This window comes from Rutilus rutilus (assembly GCF_951802725.1).
Source record: "Rutilus rutilus genome assembly, chromosome: 4".
Taxonomy (NCBI): Eukaryota; Metazoa; Chordata; class Actinopteri; order Cypriniformes; family Leuciscidae; genus Rutilus; species Rutilus rutilus.
In genome coordinates this window covers 13,433,248-13,451,698 of record NC_140212.1, presented here as the reverse complement: position 1 = coordinate 13,451,698, position 18,451 = coordinate 13,433,248, and the positions used below count along the sequence as shown (strand labels likewise).

Sequence of the window (18,451 nt, the reverse complement as noted above, 5' to 3'; positions counted from 1 at the left end):
CCATAGCAATACGATAACCACTGATGATTCCAGTGAAATTCAAATCCCAAATGCTTATTACGTCACATCAGAACAGACATTTCTATTTGGTAATATTGTGGGCATTGTTGAATGCAACAAACGGGTTTCGGAAGTAATTCCATTCATTTTCTCCATAGGGGAATTGATTTTGAATGCTAACTTATAAATCTTTAAAGACAGATGTACTGTGAGGGTTATTTATAACAATTAAGGGTGTTAATTGTTGGTATATGCTGTTGCTGAAGCCATCAGCCCACATTATTTGAACTTATTTTTGTAAATAATCATTCAACAGCAGAATTCTTGGTGGGGAAAAAAATCAGTCCATGATGGAGACCTCACTGGGATTTGGATATTTTGTGGATATATATATTTTTTTTTACATTAGGTGTCTGTGGGGAATTGATTGGATGGTTTGCTATTGGCTGATCTCCTGTGAGTGACAGGTTATAGCCCCGCCCACATCATCAGAGAAGAGATGTTATTCTCTACCAATGCATTTTGGTAATGTACCAAAATACTGACAAAAGCTCTATAATCTAATAGTATTGTGACAAACAAATCACACAAAAATAACTGTTTAGCACCCACCCACTCCCATGAAGCAGAAGCAGAACGATTTCAAGGACTGAAAGGGGAACCAGAACCATTGGTATACATCACTGTTCAACTACTTTTCAGCCATTGGTTATACTAACAAAGAAAGTGAAACCACAAGTCTGGTCCTCAAAAGATTTTATCCAGGAGAGCCCTCATGAAATTACATTATCTCCTGGAATCAAAAAGAGCACTCCTTTCTTTTGTTCTTTTCGCTTTGTCTTAAGTAGTGAATAGGATTATGCCTTTGAGCCATGCGGAAGCTCTCAAGTTGGTTGGAGCTGCTTTGATCATGGTGATTTTTTTAGTCATTAAAACTACTCGCCAACTTTGAAGGCTTAAAGCATTAATCCTTTGAAGGAGGGCTTGCGTAGGCTTTATTCTTAATGACAGAGAGCATCTGCTGGAAGAAATGCCGAAGCGTACTCTATCACAACACTGCCTCTGTAGTGCCATCTTTCCTGACACAGGATGACTAAAGTATGCCAAAGAAAAAACTGATTCTTTCCTATATGATGCATACTCTAATGCTCTGATTTTGATTCAAAAGGAATATTCACAGAACTCCTTCACTACGAAGTATAATTTTACTAACCACCAGATGGCAGTCTTGGGTTAATATTGATAATTTAAAGTAGATTTTGGAAAGGTGGTCATTTACTGTATTATATTTCCTAAAAAATCATTTGAGTTTTTTTTTTTAAAGAATTTCTCAATTCTCTTTCAGAAAGTTATTGTATCCTTTGGAATAGTGTCTCTTGTGTGAGTATGTGGAAGAGGCTGACATTGATTTCTCCAAGCTATATGCAGCTGGTCCAGCACCAGCCACGTTCAGTGCTACCAAAGCCTTGTTTCAGACCACATTGAACTTATTCAAACAAAGCCAGCAGACCAGGAGAGCAGTAGCATGTTATGATTGCGGATGGTGGTGCGCTTCTAGACTCCAAGAATCATACAGGCTTGTCTTTCGGGCTTGAAAGAGTGTAGGTTCATTTCTCCCCCTTCTTTATGTACCCGTTTCAATCACACCTTAACACCTAGGCACAATATGCCCTACTGTTACAAATGGAGCACATGCAAAATCTCACATGGAAAACTTCTCCAGGAGTTGCTACACTTCTTCACCAAAAGTGCTTCAATTTGCTAGTCATGAGGTGCATGCAGAAAAAAAGGAAATTATATCATAGAGGACCCCTACAGCCCCTCAATAGTCAATAAGTCTCTTAAAATAATGTTATGCATGACAAGTCTCAGAGTGTTTGGCATGGTAATGAATATGACAATGTTGATATGGTCTTGGCAGAACAGATCTGCTAAGCTGCTGCTGCAGAGCAAGTACAGGACTTGCTACTGTTAATACATAATACAGCAAGACATGCTGCTGCTGTACGTGAATTACTCATAGCAGATCTATACAGGTGGAGCTGGGGAAGCTGGAGGGTACTGCTACAGCAAATGCTGACCAAGTATTTGAAGGTTGAGCAGCGAGCTCATTGGCTACTGATACAGCAGGAACCAATCAGCTGTGCCCAATGGAAAATTATGATTGCAAGCAGATTGAGTTAAAGACCTGTGCTGCATTCCAGTCCAAAATTGTCATGCCCTTCACTCCATAGATATCATATATAAACGCTAGATGTCTTATGGCGCAGTCACTTCCGGCATCATCGTTCGGCCATCTTGTGACAGTGCTCTGTGCATTAAGGTGAATGATCAGCACGCACACAAATCCTCTTATCTCGCTGAAATCTTGACGGATTTACAAACGGTTTGGTTTCTTACAAACGTTATTAACGTGGCTATAATTCCGAATGCTTGAAAATGTATGTTATAATTTTTCATATGTATGCAGTGTATGTATGCAGTGTCATAACTACATCTCTGACGTTTATAACAAACCAAACCGTTTGAAAATCGGTAGAAAAATGAGCAAGTTATGGTTATTTAAAAGTACATGCACCATTGAAGTAGTGAGCGAGTACACTGTCGCAAGATGGCCGCCACGTGCGGACGTCGACCTCCATTGGCCAGCAGTGCGCACGAGACATCTAGCCTTTATATACGATATCTATGCTTCACTCGCTAACTTCCCTCTGTCTCGTTCACTCGGATGTACGTCATTGCTTACGTTGAATGAGTGCCCACTACTGGCGGAAACTTTGCAATAGGCTGAATTGGTGCTAAGCCCTTGATCACTTAGAATCCACTATGGGGTTGATTTATTATTTATTTTTTTCCCTTACGAAATTGTTTAATGCAGCATTCTATATGTATATAGGTGTGTTTGAGTTGTTTAAATACAATTAAAAATAATAATAATATATCATAGAGTTGTTTGTGGTGGGGTAAATTAAACGCAATAGGCGTTGAGCTCACAATCGTGTTGCATTGTGGTATATGAAGCTGCCTGAAGTGTACATATGAAGTAGACTCGCTCCCTCTGTCAAAATTGAGGGAGCGAAGGTCTGTCCATATAAACTTCCCTCATCCACTTCATGAAGTGGAACACACTTCAAAATGGCGGCAGGGATTCCCCCAAGGGGAAGTGCTTAGGGAAGTTCGCAAGTGCGTGTCTAAAAGTGGACTGGAACGCAGCCCTATTTGCCTGTGCCATCCAGTTTCATGACAGAACTCTGCATTTATTGTCATGAGCTGCGATTCTCCAAAAATGTAATGATTTATGAATGAATGGTATTCGTAAATAATACTTAAAAAATACAATCAAGGTATAAGAATAAAACTAACATAGAGAGCATATTTTTTAAAAACTTAGTACATGAAAAAAATCTGAAACTCATTTTTTTTAGTGTGTTCTTATTTGTCATTGACTCAACTTTTCTACCTTTTGGCCTCACACCTTCCTACCCACACAACTGACCTGAGAGAACCCTTGTTCCCCCCTTTGAGAGTCTACTTTGTTTTTCTTGGAAAAGCACGGCTCACGTCGTCTTGTGTTCCCCTTGCACTACAGTTTCCCATGCTTGTCTTCAACTTCAGGGTTCAACTGTTGAAGCACAAATAGCATTGCGTCTATCTCCCCCACCACACATGCGTCACGGCCGAGTGGAGGAAGTTCCCCTGTAGTGTAAGGAATGGGACTGCATATTATTATCCTGGTGGAGTCAGTGAGACAGTCTATATGAGCACCTGTACAGAGTTTTTTTTTTCTCACACTCAATCGTTCTGCAATGAAAACTGCCAGCTCCTGCCGTTTGGCGACCTTTGGCTCAACTTTAAGCCAGCTTGGCAGAACACCACACCAAAAACACTGATACAATGCTTCGCAGAAAAAGGGGAAAAAATTGGGGAGAGAGAAAAGTGTCTCATTTCCCACAATTGTTAGTCTGAGTTCTAACCCAAGTGACCTATAAAATAAGACACAGTGGAGTAAGTACAGTGACAGCGCATGAAAAATATGACTTTATTTGTTGAAAAAGCAAAACAGAAAAACTCTCCAGTTGAATTCTATCCAGGTTACATCTCCGTCATCCAGAAGAATAGCTTTCGGTCCCCACCGACAACACAAAGAGGTAGGGTCTTATGCCAGCTTAGACCAGCCCCCACAGACGCTGAACCAATCATCACAGGCTGCAATGACAATTGTGTACCATAAGGCTTGAGGTAGGTAGGTAACACATAAACAAACAAGTACGTCATTTTTACAAACCTGTGGATGGCCCAGGTGATGCACCAATAATTGACTGTTTATTTTTCCTGGATAGCCTGTGGTGGCGAAAAGATTCTCATTTGCCTTTGACCATCTGTAGAAGAGAGGCCACCAGCATTATAGTCATGAACGCAGTCCAACAAATAATGACTGATCTGATTTTTAGTAAAAATGTACCTGAAATGTCTCGCCTTCCCAACATGAGCTGGCCTCTTCTCAAGTGGATAACTACAGGCAAAACACATCAGTATCATTTACAGACAGTTTAATTCACTCCTACATTACAACATAGTCCAAAAAACATGTTGTTATTGTGATTTAGTGTGGAGGAGCTCATGTAAGACTTAAAATCTTGATTCTCAGGAAGATAAACTAAATTAAGTAGAACAGGGGAGATAGTAGACAATATGCCTGGGTCATGCTAACCGTACAAACATTTTCAAATCTGCTTTAAAAGTAACTCGCTGCAAAAACACAACACACTTTGAACAATGACGTTGACCACAGAGACAAAGCTGTGTTTACCTGGAGCGGGTAATGTCCCAGATCACCCAATCATTGGATACCACAGCTCCAACCTTAATAGTGTTTGTGAGACACCAGTCAGCTGACATGAGTGGCATCTGCCCGCTGTCCAGAGACAGAATGGCATGTTGTGTAACAAGGTCATAGAACCGTATAGTGCCTTTCTTCTCCGCCACCATCAACTGTAACAAATGAAGATATATATTGATTTATTTTGGTATACAGTGGAATCCTTAAAGGGATAGTTCACCCAAAAATGAAAATTCTATCATTGTTTACTCACCCTCAAGTTGTTCCAAACCTGTATGAGTTTCTTTGTTCTGCTGAACACAAAGGAAGATATTTGGAAGAATGTTTGTAACCGAACAGATCTTAGTCCCCATTGACTTCCATAGTATATTTTTTTCCTACTATGGAAGTCAATGGGGACTGAGATCTGTTGATTACAAACATTCTTCCAAATATCTTCCTTTGTGTTCAGCAGAACAAAGAAACTCATACAGGTTTGGAACAACTTGAGGGTGAGTAAATGATGACAGAATTTTCATTTTTGGGTGAACTATCCCTTTAAGTCTGAAACCACACTGAAAATCTGGGACTCAAAATCAAATTTGACCCTAAAAAAAAAAAAAAATTGTAAGAATGAATGTTATGAAATAAAAGTACACATTAGTTCTCTACTTTTGTTTCTGACCTTACAGATGTCCTCGGGGTGCCAACAGACGCTTACACCGGGGGAACGCAGTCTGAATGAAGTGGTTTCATTGCCATCAAGGTCCCACACTCTTCAGGAAGGAAAGCAACATTATAATTTTCAGGTAAATACAATACAAAATGCAGAGATAGATTTTGTGGTGAATTATGTTACAGCTGTCCACATGGTTCATTCTGAATGATGGCCAAAAGATAGTACTTGATAGTCAAAACATAAAATCTCTGGAAAAACTACTAGGGAGTGAAACAAACCATATGCACTTTTAACTTTGTGGATGTTCTTTTTCATTTTTTCCCTATTTTTGTGTCCGTTGAGTTAAGAAATTCACAATTGGCGCAATAAAATCGGAGGTCACAGTGACAAAGGAAATGGGCCAGCAACAGGAAAAAAGACTGAGGCCATAAATGGGTTATTACATCACCCCTGTCCTCATGTGTTCTTACCCTTTCAAAGGCATACACAAACTAAAAAAAGAACTGTCAGAACCAGGACACTAATCAAAAGCAGCATAATCAAGAGCTAAGAGCATAATAAGAGCTCAATTAGGCACAGAAAAAAAGCCAGATGCTAAAAATAACTTCCCGTCAATGCAAAACCATAAACCACTAACCTAAAATAAAACGACAGGATGACATAAGACTACAGAGTTTGAATACAACTTCAATAGATTCAATATATTTCAACCAATAGATGAGTAGACAGTAGTGATATATTATCATTCAGGGCTATATTATCATCAGTTTGCGTGTACCTTGGGAATCAAACCTATGACCTCGGAGTTGTTAGCACCATGCTCGACCAGTTGAACTACAGGAACCCTTTCCTGCAGCTGAACTGGAGTTCCAGTGAGAAGCAGGATTGCCAATACCTCCCAGCCTTTTCTTCCCAGGCACAGAAGACTTTCACTCCAAATCTGCTTCTCGAAGTTTGTTAAGGCACGCTAGGGCAAGTAAAGGTACAGCAAGAGGCCTGCAAGCAGACGCAATAAATCATCTGGACGGAGAAGACTGGAGATCAGATTCTGGATGGTTTCACTGGAGATCAGATCTTGGGTTTACCACATCACAGAGGCCCGAGTGAAGAGAACCACAATTTCCCTCAAATGAGTTAGAACTGTGGAGGTTTTCTGGGAAAGCATGGGGGAAGAGAAAGAGGGAAAAAAAGAGGCCCTCCATTAATAGGAAAGACGCACAACCGCTTAGTTGATGAGGTCATTGAGAAGTCTTCATCAAATTAAGGCCAAAAGCACTCCAAAGCCTGTCTGAATGTCAACCATGCAGTTGGGTAGATTAATATCTTCAGCTGGGCGGTACTTGGAGGACATGCCTCATGCTCAACAGCTCCCAGACAGGGGTCTTTGTAAGCACCTAAGCTCTGTCCAACACATTTGCCAGGAACTCCTGAACTGTCTCCCTGCGTCTGGGGCATCTCTGCTCTGATCAAGCTCATTTGAGTGAGGTTTCAGACCACACCACACAAACATGGTTAAAACCCATTTACTCAGAACCCCTCGCCAAGCAAGAGTTCAATTGCACGCAAAACCAAAACCGCCAGCCCTGACTATCGCCAGGGTATTCAAGGCGGCGAAAAGTCAGCTCTCTACAACCCTGACAAAGCCAAATGAGGATTAAGACACTAAGCACACAAAAAAGTGGGAAGCATCACAAACAATATACTTGCTACTATTGCGTAAGGCTCTTCAATGACTGACGCAGCATTGTGGGATAACACGCAACAGCCATGTACAATACGAGTTGAAAGAGATGGAAGTGTTTGAAGTCACGGAAGATCTAAGAGGGAAAACAAGGGGAGGGTCTGTCTGGCTTGTCTGTGTTTTCCCACACTGCACAACCGGGAAGCTGAGCGGAGCGTGTGATGTGATTTTTAGGATGGGGCAGGGGTGAGAAATGCTGAAATTGAGTTAATAACTGTTGAAACAAACATTTATGGTGGTGACCAGGTCAGTGGCTAATTCCTTGTCAAATATGATGTGAATAACAGTTCAGACCTGACCTGTTTAAAACAACAGTGTTGGAAGTTTTGTTTACGTTCAGGTGCTCTCAGCAGCCAAAATGAGACTTTTTTGTGGTCTAGTATAATTGAATCAATCATGAAGGGTATGAAAAGTTTAAAACCTCACACAGAACCTAGAGGACAAAACTAACCTGAAAACAGCCATCGTCACCAGACTCACATAATGGATTGGTTTCAAAACCTAGTAAGCTGGTTCATAGTAGTACCATAAGAGTGCATATTTCTACATTTAGGGTACATATTCTAATGGCTCGTTTCCACTGAGCGGTACGGTACGGTACGGTAAACCATGAATCGGCTAGGCGTTTCCACTGCCAACAGTACCCTTACTTGATAGGCATGGTGTAGCCTATGCCGGAAAGAAGCGATCGACGTCATTTTCACGCGAAGAATAAACAACAATGGATGATATACAGCAGATCAGTCGATTAGTCGATTATTGGTCAATACGTTCTGGCTCGACCAAAATTCTGATTGGTCGATTTTTTGCCGCGTTCATTTCATTAGTTTTGCCACGTTCATTTCATCAGGTTTGCCGCGTTCATTTCATCAGCTGGACAGCACTACTTGCTAATGGGGGTGTTTTCAGAGCACCCCTGTTTCACAGGTAACAGTCTGTCTTCAGAACACCCCCCTTGTTTTAACTTCTTTTGGATTAGCCCAACCCACTGGAGAAGAGAGACAGATTGAAGAAAGTAGGCTACTAGAAGGTTTGCTGAATATTATTACTTGATCTGGTTTGTTTAATAAACATTCTTTTTTTTATTAAAGTGGACGTGCCTTTTGTGTTTAAGAGTAAAAGCTTTAAGTTAATAGTCTATTCGTGTCTCAGCCGCGAAGCTGAGCTCCTATGTTCAGCCTCGCTCTGTGCAGCTGAAATGATAGTGTCTGTCAGTTATTATAATACATATGACAAAAACAATTGTCTAAATTATGTTGCATATTCCTCAAAAGTTCTTGTGATGATATCACTAGTTGACAACATAGTACTATTTTCGGAAATCATAGGCTATGATATTGCGCAGGTGCACGTGACTCATTTCAGTGCAAAATAATTAGGTCGAATCAATTAGGTTTTGTATGTTTATTTATAATTCATTTAGGCGGACAAACAAGGCTACCAAGTACTGCGCACAGTGTGCAGATAATTATTTGAACGTTTTTTTTCCTAATGTAATTTTTAGTCGAAAATTTCAGGACTTCAGTCGACCAAGATTTTCTTTGGTTGATTACAGCTCTAAACACAACCCTGTCTCTTTTCGTTTAAATTTTAAAAATATTAAACTTATTAATATGGTTCAGGCAATATGTGCATTTGTACTCTGATCATCTTCACTGTAATAAAAAAATACCAAACTAAACCCTGTCTCTTTTTGTTAAATTTCAGTTTTATCAATAATAGCCATTATAAAAAGTAAAAGTAAAAAGTACAAGAAGCTATACAATAAGAATGTTGTCATTCCCCTTGTAGCACGCGCAAGTGACGATTCTCTGTCAACCAATCAACGTCATGCAGTGAGTCTAGCTCCACCCTTTAGTACCGTACCACTGTGCTAGGTACCCCAATGGAAGGGTACCCAAAAAGTAGTACGGTACGGGTCGGCATTTTGGTACCATTCACAACTTTTGACAGTGGAAACGGAAATAAATGCGTACCGTACTGTACCGTACCGCTCAGTGGAAACAAGCCATTAGGTACGAATATGCATCCTTTTGGGGTATAGAAAGTACAAACGTGGCTCCTTAGGGGTACTGCCCCAGTAACAAGTTGTTGTACCTCTAAAGGTAAAATTTTTGCACATTTCTTCTGACAGTATAGACTTTTTTAAGGCATCACATGCACCTTTGAAAGGTGGTACCAAACCGTAAGCAGCAACATTTTGCTGCCTTCCAAGATACCTTGGCTTGCATCTATAAAATTCAAAGACAGCACCAAATGCTTCTTAGATGAGAAGTTATGTGTCATTAGTTTAGCAGCATAGTAAAGCCAAACTCTATTGCGGTTTTTGTCCAGAACTGCTTCTGGAGAAGCATCTTCCCGCAGTTTAACTCCAGCCTGCTCCAACACACCTGTCTTATTTGTAGTCAAATCTCCTGTGCCCATTACGTGATGAGTGCTATTTGTTTTTCAAGTGGAGTTGCTACCTAGGTTTCGAATAAGTTACTTCTGATGTTCTATTTTGGATAAAACTATGTTTCTATATAACAGAACACTCCTTGCATTATCTGTCATCCACTAGAACAGAAGGTATGCCTAATTCTCCTACAGTGAACTCTGTCAACTCAGCATTTCCTTGTGTGACCTGCACTCCCAACAGTAATCAAAGGAAACAAGCTGCACTCTTTTCTCAGCACACACACGTAGCACTAGAGGAGATCTGAAACTGCTTGATTTTGAGGCGATTCTATAATTTAGGTGGTTAATTCATCCTCAATGGCAATATCTTAAAAGGCAGGAAAGATAAAGCTTATGTGAACTTATGTGAAAGAACAACTCTGCTGAAAAGAACAATGCATTTCAACGTTTTCCGATAAGGCTGCAGACCAACTGAGGCTTGCTGGATAAGCAAGTTAAGAACCATTGTATGGACACGACCATACTAGCATCCCATGATGGGGACCAGCATCCCAAACATATGCTGCTGAATAGAAAAGTTGATCTTTTCAGCAGGGAAAGTGTCACACATGCAAAAACATTCCAGCTGAAAGCCAGATTTGTATCAAAAGCAGTTTGTGTGGCCTGACTGGAAAAGGTTCACTCTTTCTCTAACATTAACCTGATCTTTCTCTTGTTCCACCTCGCTGTTCCTCCTGCGTCCCATTTTTTCTCAACGTGACAGAATTTAAATCTTTCTGCAGATGGAGCGCTCTACTGTTTTCTCTGGCTCCACAGGAGAGGGAGACTGAGGCTTACGGCGGATGTTTCCTGCTTCGATCCCTTCAGTGGCCCCTCTCCTCTCCAACCAAACACACTCTTGACACAAAATCTACTGACCAAAGCAACATATATCAACTATCTGCCTCTAAATTCTGATGGGCATGTGTAAAGTATGGGGGGCACAATGGGTAACATTTGTCTGTTTTCCTTGCGAGCATGACCACAACGAGACACCAAATCTCAAATCATGATATCAAATCTCTCATTTGAGCTGGCAGTTCAGGATTAGTAATATATGGTAACTGCAGTGGTTTGCACCTTACTGTGCTGTCGGGTGGGCCATGATTTATTCATAAGAAATGGTTACTATTTAATCAAAATAATAAGCTGCTTCTCCCTGGGCCAGTCTTAGGGGTGTTAGGGATTACAAAAGGGGTTTCAGCACATCCAGGATCCAGCAGAGAAGAAGCCCATTATTGCCGAAGCTGAAAACTGAAACGGTCTCATCTCCTACTGTGATAAAGATCAGCGATTCCTCCTTTCATCACAGCCTGAAGCCCCACCAACATCAATAAAACAGCTGCGAGAAGAGCGATGGACCTAGAGCACTCTTATTCTCAATGGCGCACCACCCCTATGATGAGTGTATGAAAACATTATCGCAGCGCAATGGGTCAGTGCTAACATGGGTTCACATGCTGACACAGGCGCTGTGTGCACCAAGAAATGCACTGGATTCAGAGCATGCTGATCCCAGCACAGACCTGATAGGGAAGATGATGGTTAATATCAAACAAAGGATGTAATATCTACAAGGCAATGGCACAGAAATTGCTAAATCACCTGATCATGTTGAGAAAGCATGGTTACACCATCCAAACTTTAAGACGTATACATAAAACTGTCATGGCAAGGTCTGCATAAAGGATCCAGTTGCTGAAATTTGGATCTCTATAAGGAAAACTACCGTCTTGGTCCTCATCCACCTTGAAGCCATTAAGGTTTGCAAGCTGGGAAGACTAAAGAGTTGTGGCAGGCCACAGCACTACAACATCCAGGTGTGTCAGTTACATGGTTCTGACGCAAAAGGGAAGACCCGAGACTCCAGGAGTGCTCTCTTACATTACCTCTGACTGCCAGGAAACCGCACTTACCTCAGTGGCTGATTGGTGGGGCCACATTCAAGAAGCTCGTTAACTGTGGCCGTGGAGAGGAAAAGCCATGGCTACTGATTGGATTTCCACGTTTAACCAATTACTTAGAAAAACTGTGCGAGCAAGTGGCGGTTGACGCTTACGCAGAGCAACGGCGAGCCATGTTATGTTTAGTGTTGGGTTTCAGTGTGGAAATTTGGTCAAGACTTTCTGCATCATTAACAGAGAACAGAACACACTCACACACACACACACATATATATTTTCACCTTCTCACACTCATACACTCGGACTAAAGTGCAACTAACCTGCAAGTGTGGTCATCGCTGACAGAGGCTATTTGCTTTCCTTCTGCAGGCTCAAACACTAGATGATTGATGTAGCTGGTGTGGCCTTCCATCAACTAGGCAACACAAGAAATCAAAAAAATTAGAATACAACATTCATACAGTGAACAAGTCAGCCAAGGACAAAGACAAACTTTTCCGTATAGATAGATGGGTGTGCAGTCAACATCTTGACATTATATATTGATATTTTTCAGCCTTTTGATAATATTTGTGGTCATGGATAGTTCAATTGATTTTTCATTTGAATCAATTCAGACCTTTTGAACTGATTCATGGAAATGAATCAAATTTCAAATCAAATCATTTTGATATTGACCCATGTGTAATTTTATAACACCAGCAGAATCATTGCAAATATATTGGGAATTTTCAACAAGAAAGAGCTACCTTTACATCACAGTTGTTTTGGAGATTGGATGTCCACAGCCTGATTTTTTTGTCTGCCGCTGTGGTGCAAAGCCTGAAACAGGAGCAAATTTTTCTTTTTAAATAAAACACTGCATTTAGCCACCATCATGTATGTGGGTGTGTAATAAACCACAGTCAGAAGATAAAACACTGGAGAGATTAAAAATGTTAAAGACATACAACTGAAGTTAGAATTTCATCACGCCATTTTCACATTTGTCTGTTCAAAAATCCAACCAAACCTAATAAAACAGCTCTGACACTAATCAGGAGCAGCAATTATTCACACAATTACACTAACTCACCTCTGACAAGAAAAACACTTTCAGTTAGAGAATCGCACGCACATGAATGTTACTATACCACACACAGACACAAAATCTTCTTACATCCTCAAACAAATAAGAATCACATGAGTTCTTCTTGCCATGTTCTCTCCAATTACAATCACAAAGTTCTATCAACATGTTCATTTGCGAGTTGTCTTTGGCTAGATTGTTGCGCAGATGGCGTAACATCACAACGATACCAATCATTTACATGCCAGCGGTACAGGCAGTCAACCAGTCAATAACCTCTGACTCTGTCAACCCACACGTCCAGGAAACATTAATAAGATCTCTAGTACTTCATTCCCAAGAGGTACACCTACAATGAAGAAGAAAATAAACCCAAATAAGGGGCAGTGCACACAGTTAAGCACGCTACACCTTCCGCTCTGACCACAGCATGGCCAGGAAATAACTCTGCCCTTCCCATGCTGCTAAAGCTACAGGAAACTTCCCCACCGGGAGCAGAACACTCCCAAGTTCACAGCTTAAGGAAGGACATGTCAGACTGACAACATCTTATTAAATTCTTGATACAAACCAGATCAAACTAAAGCTGTGACAGACACTTTCCACTGCTTGACATGAACATACAAATCTTGGTAATTAATTGATCCCTGGAAAATGGGTCTCTCAGTGATAAAAACATTCTGAGAAAGCACATTTATTTGAACAAAAATTAGTATGTTTGTGCATGTGTGGTAAAATATCTCAACTCTCAAATATCGCAATTGACTCAGACATCAATTAGGAAGGGAAATTCAATAGTGCAATACAGAGAAAGCATATTTATCTTAACATTTAAAAGAATATCAGGATTTGTGCGGTAAAATAAATCAATTATCATATGCTGTGTCTGAGCCTCTAATGAAGAGAATGAACCCGGCCGTAGATGAAAAACTGTATGGTGTCTGGCATCAAGACCTGTGCTCCTTCCATAGATCATCATAATTCCACATCTTCTATTACAAACACAAAGTCACATTATAATCTATCAGTCTCATTCGGTTTCACCCCTGCATAAATAAGCAGTACACGTTCAAAGCCGTACCTGATGACCGGAGGGAGCTTGTCCAGGCGGGTTTCAGGGCTCCATGCGATGGCATCCACACGAACTCCATGCATGAATACTTGCAAAGAGGTGAACTCTACACCCTCGACCTCTGTGTCTTCCTCCTGCACAAATACAAATCACTAGGCTGTGGGCACTATCACTCAAATGCGTGTCAATGCAGACAAGACTAGATCTGTTGGCTAGGCACCATCCTGGTAGAAAAAGTGTTTTCTTTTATAGATATATATGAATGGTTACATTCGGAACAGTATACTATTTCTATAGGATGCATACATTGTACTTTGGCAGCATCTGAAATTGCATACTCGCTGAGTAGGTACTTCTTTTTTTAACAAGCATTTACTTTGCCACAGTTAAAAAGTATATTTTATATGTAGTATGAATGTCTATAGTTTGAATGCAATCCAGATGTACTACAATCATCATGTGACCTACAGCATGGCTTCACTGCCTATCCAGTGGCCTCATATGATAGTAAACCATCCATTACATGCAAACACTGTTTTATGAATACTGTAAATTCGGACACACTATTTTCACACACTGCTTTTTGCCGACTATATTAAAGGGAAGTATGCATATTAGAATGCAGCGATTATGCAATTTCTGAATGTCTACAAATCCTAGACAACCTACTACTTTTGCCAAAATAGGTAGTATACAATACTATATCCCATAACTCCCAGAAATGTATTCGAATTGACCTTTAAAGGGATAGTTCACCCAAAAAGGAAAATTCTGTCATTAATTACTCACCCTCATGTCGCTCCAAAGTAAACCCGTAAGACTTTCGTTCATCTTCAGAGCACAAATTAAGATTTTTTTGATGAAATCTGAGCGATTTCTGTCCCTCCATTGACAGATACGCATCTACCACTTTGAAGCTTCAAAAAGCTCATAAAGAGATCGTAAAACCAATCCATATGAACTGAGCAGTTTAGTCCAAATTATCTGAAGAGACTCAATCGCTTTATGTGATGAACAGATTGAATTTAGGCTTTTATTCACATATAAACATCGACCAGCGAACATAAACAGAAGTTCAACCGAACCTGCTTGACGCGCAAGAACAAACCTCTTGCGGAAGCTCAAACGTGCTGCGTAAAGCCCCGTTCACACCGCCAGCGACACGCAGCGAAAAAGCGACACAATCCCATTCATTTCAATGGAGCGCTGGCGACTTCCGGCGACATGAGCGACAGTGACCGTTGGCGACAGAATGTGGGCGTGTCAAGCGTTCAGAAATTTCAACTTTATGCAAATGAGAAGCGACTTTCGCGAGCGACAACCAATAGGAAAGAACACTTTCAGTGTAGCTCACGCCACCGTCTCGAGTGCAGGCAAGACAGAAGAGGGCGATTTCACTGTTTTATATGATTTGACTGTAACCACATACATGAATATAATAAAATTATGCATGGAAAAGAAACTGTCGACAGTCTCAGTGAGTTTAATTCATACATTTATAGTTCGGTTGTAATTTTATGATGCAATTTTAGCACTGCTGCAGTTCATTTTACAGTTTCCGCTGCATTATGTTGACTATTAGGGCCAAGAAAATTTATTATTTGTCAAATTCGAATGACGTTTTAGTGATTTATGACAGTATGAGTGAGTTTAATTTGTTGATTGATCGATCGTTAATCTAGTAATGTTAAATTATTTAATCCACTGAACACTGCCATGGTAATATAAAAACACTCTCCCAACAGCATAGTTACTTTTAATTCTTTTGAGCCTAATTCCTAGTCAAATTAAAATGATATAGTTGTGTATCATATATATATATATATATATATATATATATATATATCACTTGTAATGGTATTTTGTATAGATATGGCCAGACATGCAGCCTACCAATAGCATTAGAGCGACAGCATTACGAACGCCCACAAGCGACTCACAGTACAGAGACTAGCGACATACAGCGACAAAGTCGCTGGCAGTGTGAACGGGGCTTAACACACGAGAATGAATATCATTGGTTCTCGCACGTCAAGCTAACATGCTTGAGCTTCCGTTTACCATAACTGGTGTGCGAGTTGGTAAATGTTTATATGTGAAAGCCTAAATTCAATCTGTTCATCATATAAAGCGATCGTGTCTCTTCAGAATTTTTTTTAATAAACGGCTCAGTTCATATAGATTAGTTTTACGATCTCTTTATGATCTTTTTGAAGTGTCTAAGTGATAGTTGCGTAGCTGTCAATGGAGGGACAGAAAGCTCTCCGATTTTATCAAAAAGATCTTAATTTGTGTTCCGAAGATGAACGAAAGTCTTACAGGTTTAGAACGACATGAGGGTGAGTAATTAATGACAGAACGTTCATTTTTGGTTGAACTATCCCTTTAATTTCAAGTATGATGAATGAACATAACGCATAATACTTTTAAGAGCTGCTTTCAGAGTTTTTTTTCCCCCAAACGTCCAATATAAAATAATGACATTTAAATATGATATGCAACTTATAGTTGGTAGCAAAATATTTTGTCAGTATACACAATTACATGTAAGCACAGTGTTTACTTTTGTCAGAAAAACTGCTTGTGCTTTTGTCCACCTTGCATCCCCATACTATCCACCCTATTTATATAGTATTAAAGATTAGTTTTAAATCTTGAATCGTATTTAGGGTGTTTTGTCCCATCTGTGATCAAATACACCTGAACTGGTTCATCAATGTTCAAATCACAGACAGGTGTGCTGGAGATGGATTGTAGTGAGGTAGATCTCCAGGAAGGTTATAGATTTTAGAGTGCCCTTGTCACAGACTTATCAATCTGCTGGACAACTGTTCTTACCTTAAAACGACAAGTGCCCACGACCACATACTGGTTTCCTCCATACGCCAGGAGTGACGCAGGTGAGCCACAGTCATATGGACTGAACTCCACTACATGAACATAGTCCTCGCAGGGCACTGTGTAGGTTGCAGAGCGAACTGTATCATCTGGCATCTTCCATCAAACGAATCTTTATTATTTGGATGAAAAGGAGTTACTTTTCCTTTCTAAATGATAAGTAACAAGGAGAAAAAAAAAAGTACATTTTATTTGGAGGAAGTGGTTAACAAAAGTTCACTAAGTATTACAATATATCTAATGTGCTGTAATAGGATGAAATGTGTGCTGTGTAGAAAATATAACTTCAAATATATTTCTATAATAAACTCTAGAACTTAATCTCTACTGTACCCCATTCATGTTATGTAATAATAATAAATACATTACTATTTATTTACGCTCTCCAGTCTCCACACACTTTCACTGTCGAAGTTGTGAGTGTGAACTACACTTCTTTCAGATCAGAGACAGCACACTGATGTGTAACGAGTCTAGACGATTCATGCGCATGAAAATAAATATTAAAGCTTTTTACGACAAACCTGGGATAACTTTATGAAGATCGTCTGGTCGAATAAGTGAGCACTGGCGAATGAAACACATGCGGTGATTGTTTTCAGCGCGCTTTCTGGTCACGTGATCGCGTTTGTTTTCTTCCAGGTTAGTGACGTAATCATGACGCAAGCCCATAGAAATATCATGATTTTTTTTGGCTCATTAGAAAAAAGATGTATTAATCCACTTCTTTATTAAATTTTTTTTGTACCCCTGCACAACTTTATTTATATTTTGTTGTTAACATAAATAATCGTACATTTGGACATTCTAAATGTTTTACTGATCTTATTATTGTGGAAATGCTTAATAAAATGTACAAACGAAGTGTAAAACGTACTGATTAATGCTTTAGTTTAGTGCCAGTAAGATGTGTTTGTTGATTTCTCTAGAGTCTGGACCGAAATGAAATCATTTCTCTAGGGTCTGGACCGAAATGAAATCATTTACTCCGATGTATAGCCCAGGGGAAATGTCCTGCTCCTGCACTTATAAAATAAGTGTTTTTAGCGGTGGCAGTAGCTCTCATATTCTTCCACATCGCTATTATGAGTTATATTATTTATTTTATTGTCAACAATGATACACATGTCGGTTTGAAAGAAAACAAACGGTACTGTTCCGTTGCGCTTTTGACTTCCTGTTTGACGGGGGCGGGGCCAACAACACATCGCGCTCTGTGATTGGTTCAGGCGTTCTGGCATGTGGATTTAAATTTACAGGCAGCGCACCAGTTTATAATAACTTATTTACTGGCGTCTGTTTTTCCATATGTTTCACATTAGACCTCGGACGCGTCTTAATATCAGTGTTGGTAAGTTGACCTACGAGGTTTGAAGGTTCTGTTCCTAATAAAGTGCAAAGGGGGGCTCTTGTTCCTGACTATTATTGTGATTTGCTTGATGTCTTTGGACTTTCTGTTCTAGCTCAGAAGTAGAGTTGGAAAGCTATATGTGAGGTGTGGCTGGGTTGCATGTATGTTCTGCTCATAATCATTTCATTGCTGACCTGCTAAATTTTCTGACCCTGTAGTACATTTTGTAAAGATTGAATAATGGTGGTTATGGAGGAAAGCCTGAGAACAATGACCAGGGTTTTCAGAAGAGAGTGTCACAGGGTGTTGGACTCTGAGAGGACCACCATCCAAGGGGCTGATGGGATGCTGATGGTCCTACAACTTGCTATGGCTGGGGTCAACAAGCAGGTAATGTTGCATTGTTAGGAACTTGGTTTGAAGACTTAGTCCACATCTTTAGAATCTTGGTTATTACTTTTTGTGAATAATTATTTTAGTCA

General features: G+C 40.0%; 2 protein-coding genes across 5 annotated transcripts in view; one reads left to right on the top strand and one right to left on the bottom strand.

Moving 5' to 3' along the window:
- Window positions 1-4,010: 4,010 nt before the first annotated feature.
- nup37 (nucleoporin 37) lies at window positions 4,011-17,271 on the bottom strand. Of its 3 annotated transcripts, none has more exons than XM_084407875.1 (10): window positions 17,143-17,271; window positions 16,559-16,767; window positions 13,730-13,854; window positions 12,329-12,401; window positions 11,900-11,994; window positions 5,505-5,595; window positions 4,811-4,992; window positions 4,463-4,513; window positions 4,286-4,379; window positions 4,011-4,206 (listed from the first exon to the last, which is right to left on the bottom strand). In XM_084407875.1, exons 2-10 carry the CDS (start codon window positions 16,712-16,714, stop codon window positions 4,093-4,095), a joined length of 981 nt encoding a protein of 326 aa, XP_084264001.1. In that variant the 5' UTR covers window positions 16,715-16,767; window positions 17,143-17,271; the 3' UTR covers window positions 4,011-4,092. The 3 variants fall into 3 exon arrangements, with proteins under 3 accessions (XP_084264001.1, XP_084264003.1, XP_084264002.1); XM_084407877.1 differs by having other exon boundaries at window positions 16,559-16,730; window positions 17,143-17,247; XM_084407876.1 differs by having other exon boundaries at window positions 16,988-17,149.
- The window catches only part of parpbp (PARP1 binding protein), a 13,819-nt gene continuing 11,827 nt past the window's right edge, over window positions 16,460-18,451 (top strand). The window contains exons 1-2 of one of the 2 annotated variants that reach the window (XM_084407872.1): window positions 16,460-16,620; window positions 18,188-18,359. In XM_084407872.1, the coding sequence (XP_084263998.1) occupies window positions 18,210-18,359 (150 nt within the window). In that variant the 5' untranslated portion in view covers window positions 16,460-16,620; window positions 18,188-18,209. Of the gene's footprint in view, window positions 16,621-17,859; window positions 17,970-18,187; window positions 18,360-18,451 lie in introns of those variants that run through there. The other variant, XM_084407873.1, reaches the window with a different exon arrangement.